The sequence below is a fragment of the Carassius carassius genome, chromosome 50 (assembly GCF_963082965.1).
Source record: "Carassius carassius chromosome 50, fCarCar2.1, whole genome shotgun sequence".
Taxonomy (NCBI): Eukaryota; Metazoa; Chordata; class Actinopteri; order Cypriniformes; family Cyprinidae; genus Carassius; species Carassius carassius.
Genome location: NC_081804.1, coordinates 11,158,881 through 11,162,821, shown reverse-complemented (window position 1 = coordinate 11,162,821; position 3,941 = coordinate 11,158,881). Strand labels below are relative to the sequence as shown.

General features: G+C 37.7%; 1 protein-coding gene across 1 annotated transcript in view; it reads right to left on the bottom strand.

Annotated features, from left to right (window-relative positions):
• The window catches only part of LOC132133720 (formin-binding protein 4-like), an 18,463-nt gene extending 15,493 nt beyond the window's left edge, over positions 1 to 2,970 (bottom strand). Inside the window, exons 1-7 of the mRNA XM_059546641.1 lie at positions 2,746 to 2,970; positions 2,124 to 2,201; positions 1,299 to 1,429; positions 1,027 to 1,198; positions 779 to 923; positions 403 to 502; positions 1 to 296 (exon numbers count right to left, since the gene is read on the bottom strand). The exon at positions 1 to 296 is cut by the window's left edge and continues 31 nt beyond it. Of these exons, the coding sequence (XP_059402624.1) occupies positions 1 to 296; positions 403 to 502; positions 779 to 923; positions 1,027 to 1,198; positions 1,299 to 1,429; positions 2,124 to 2,201; positions 2,746 to 2,866 (1,043 nt within the window). The 5' untranslated portion in view covers positions 2,867 to 2,970. The remainder of the gene's footprint in view (positions 297 to 402; positions 503 to 778; positions 924 to 1,026; positions 1,199 to 1,298; positions 1,430 to 2,123; positions 2,202 to 2,745) is intronic.
• Positions 2,971 to 3,941: the final 971 nt, after the last annotated feature.

Genomic DNA, 3,941 nt, shown 5'->3' with positions numbered 1-3,941 from the left:
ATGGTGTCCTCTTCAGCCTCCTCCTCCCTGTCAGAGGACTCTGCGGAGTGGTTCCTGCTGCGCTGGTTACTCTGGCTGTCCATATCTCGGTGTGCTGGGGAGTCCAAAGATGGAGTGCCTTCGCCTTCTACTTCCTGCGACCCTTCTACAGTCTCCTCCATTGCCAGCACCTTCTTTCTCCACTTCTCCTCTGCCTCCTTAACCTCTTCTGGGATAAGAGGAGCTAGGAGAGTAGCTGCCACCCCTCTCCTCTCTTCTTCCTTGCTGGTCAAAGCCACAACACTCTCAATTACTTCCTGTGTGGGCAGAGGATGCAGAATTTTACTAATGACTAAAGAAGTTAATTCCAAGTAGTTTTCCAACTCACGCAGTTAAGGGTGAAGTCATACAAAAAAATCTTGCCTTCTTTATGGTTTCTTTTTTAGATGCAGGAGCAGCTGCAACAGACAGCTGTTCAGTATAACTGCTATGATGTGCCACACCATTGCCATTTACAGACGAACTGTGGAAAATATCAAAGACAGACAAATATATCAAATACAGTAATATACATTATAAATTACAATATAGCAGAATGTGTTAATATTAATACAATTATAAATATATAAGTTATTATTAGTTCATATTAAGCATTTTATAAAATATCATTTAAATAAAATATCTTAATACAATACAATATTGTATATAATGACAATTTCCATCTAGTAAAACTCATTTAAAACTGACTTCTGACTGCCAGCAAAATGTCCCTTTTCCTGGCCTCATGTTTCCAACTCACCTGCCCGTTTGATGTAGACTCTGCATCTGGTTTGCCAGGTAATGCGGGAGCTCCCAGGCCACCTCATTGGTCTGAGTATTCCAGTAGTAATAACAGCCGGTATTTTCGTCCCACACCTCCTGCCAATCACCCATCTCCAACCCAGCTACAACATCCCCAAACGAGAGAATACAAGTACTAACATCCACATTCTTTCATTTAATTTGAGATTTATGTCCAAAACAGAACCAGCAGACTAGAAAGCTCACCCCCTGCGAGGGAGTACTGTGTGTCGTATTGAAATTCCTGTACGGGTCCATTCTGATCATGAGTCTGCTGGTCTGTTTTGGGTTCGGGACGAGGAGGAGTTGGGGCTGGTGCACTCAGCTCTGTCGCAGATTCACTTGTCTGGGTTGGTTGGGTCGTAATCGCATCAATTTCCTTTACGGAAGACATACGATAACCCATATCAAAATATTTTTAGTATAAAATATGCACATATCAATATGTCTGGTCTTAAGTACCTTATGATTTCACTTACCGCCATAAAATTGGCAAGCGTGCTGTCAATGTCTGCGGACTGGTTATGCTTTGTGTTTGTGACAGTCGATGTGTTTTCTGCTGCATCTTCGTCTTCACTGTCTTCATATGCTCCAAGCAGAGATAAACCCTCTACAAAGAAAATACAAGGTAAATTTAATCAAATGTAGTACAGATGAGATTCTTTAAACTAAGCATATTTTCAAATTACATGTGTATCTAAAGATAACACAAACTTATTACACAAATGCACTTCAAAGGAACAATAGTTTATATACCAGAAATTATTGTCAGGCACGTTTAGAACAAGAATCATCAGATGTCATTTAAAAACTATTTAAGGATCACAGTGCAGCCCCCAATATACTAATTTATCATCACTTTAAATCTTTACCAATCTTTTTAAATTGTTTAAAATATAATAAAAGGTCAAATTAAGCATGTTGTTTCATTTTTACTAAAATATCTCTGTTACGCTGAATGATGATGTTCATGGAACAAAATAAAAATAGCAATAAAGGTAAAAAAAGTTCACAAATACATATAAACTTTCTATTCATTAATGAATTGCTGAACTTTCTATTCTATTTGAAATGTATCAGTTTCGCAAAAAATAAGTGAATAACCTTCAAATTGTACGATATTTAAAAGTAATACAAATATAAAGTGTAATATATATATATATATATATATATATATATATATATATATATACACTTTATATTTGTAACACACATACACACACACCGACTCATTTATTACACGTTATAAATTACGTTATACGGCATATATTATTAGGTAGTGCTAGCAATCTGGTATAACTTACGTGTGGCCTTCACAGCTGGTGTCTTCATTACCACATTAACTTCTCTCTGGCCATCTGAATTACCCTCGGGTTCGTCTACTAAATGAAACAGACAGTTTGTAAAGTTTTTAAAACACTTAACGTTATAACAAAGTTATCCTTGATCTTCCGGTGCGGGTGAATTAGCATGTTTAGCTAACGCTTTGTCTGAAGCACAGTGAAGCCGTGCTGCTAATTCCAAATTGTAGCTTATACATGATTTAAATAACACATTTCTCTGTAATATATCAGAGTAAATCATTACGGGTGATTTTATGTTGTTTATGTCATAACCAGTTTGACAAGCTATATCAGCACGAACATTCCTCGGTTGCTAACGCTAAACTTGACCAACGGCGCTTCATAAGATATTAACTGAACCACACAGTCTGTATCTGTTTATTAAAACACCTTAATTTATAACAAAAACGGTATAAATGTAATATTTTTTATTATGATTAGCCAAATATCACAATTGACTAGTAAATTTACTGAGCAAACTGGTTTTCCACTCGCTGTCTTGCTCCATAATACTAGAGACGCGTCTTTCTCTCTCTCTGTCTGTCTGTCTCTCTCTCTCTCTCTCTCTCTCTCTCTCTCTCACCTTCGGACCCCGAGCCGACACCGTCCTCTCTGGCTGCTCCTGGAGCGCTGCGGGTCGGTCCCGGCGGTGAAAGCTGCAATATGGTTCTCCTGCCGGTACCTGTGCGAGTCTTTTTCCCCATCGCGGCTGTTAATATCGGAGCTCAGCTCTCAATCACAGCCCTGCGTCAACAATCGCTCCTTGCACTTTCCAAATGGCTGATTTCTGAATTCTTCTTCTTCTTCTTCTTCTGTATTTTTTATTGGCAGTTTGCAATCAATGTGCATTACCGCCATCTACTGGGCTGAGGTGTGATCGCATAGGGATGTCAAAAAAAAGAAGAAAAAAAAGAAAAGAAAAAAGAAAGCTTCAGCTGGCGCTGCGTGTTCAGCTCCTCCAGCTTCCACTCTTATATCTCCTCAACCTTGAAATAATAATATAAATTAAATAGATAAATAACTAAATTCTTCTTGCTAGTTGGCTTTCTTTAAGATAATTAATAACCGCCCTAACTGTGGACTGTGTGCTGTTTACACTCAATACATTTCCCATGGTTAACTCTCTGTCTAGTGCTCTCTTCATATTCTCCCTTTCTCTGGTGTATTGTGTACAATCTATAAGTATATGTTTTACATTTTCTACTACTCCACAATTTATGCATAGTCCAGTCTGATGTTTCCCTATTATGTGCAATCCACTATTTAAACTTGTATGTCCCATCCTCATTCTGGAAAACCATGTTGCCTCCTGTCTTTCCAATCCACTGATTTTTCTAGCTGTAACCTCTTTGTGTATATTATACAAATGTCTGCCTTTTCACTCCTTAACCCATCTCTCCTGCCACTTTCTGTTAATTTTATTCTTAATAATACTTTTAATTTCTGACCTACTTAATTTAATATCGAGTTCAACCAGTTCTGATGTAACTGCTTCCTTTGCCAGCATGTCTGCCTTCTCGTTACCCTTCACTCCCCTGTGTGCAGGAACCCATATAAATCCTACGCTTATGCTTTGTTGACTTATTATAAAATAAATTTGATTAATTTCATCTAGTAAATCCTGTCTACATATAGATTTTCCACTCTGAATGCATTCTAGTGAGGACATTGAGTCTGAACATATAATCACCTTATTTGGTTTTACTTCTTCCACCCATTGTAAAGCCAGAATTATTGCTACCATTTCTGCTGTAAAAATGGCCAGATGATCTGTTGTCC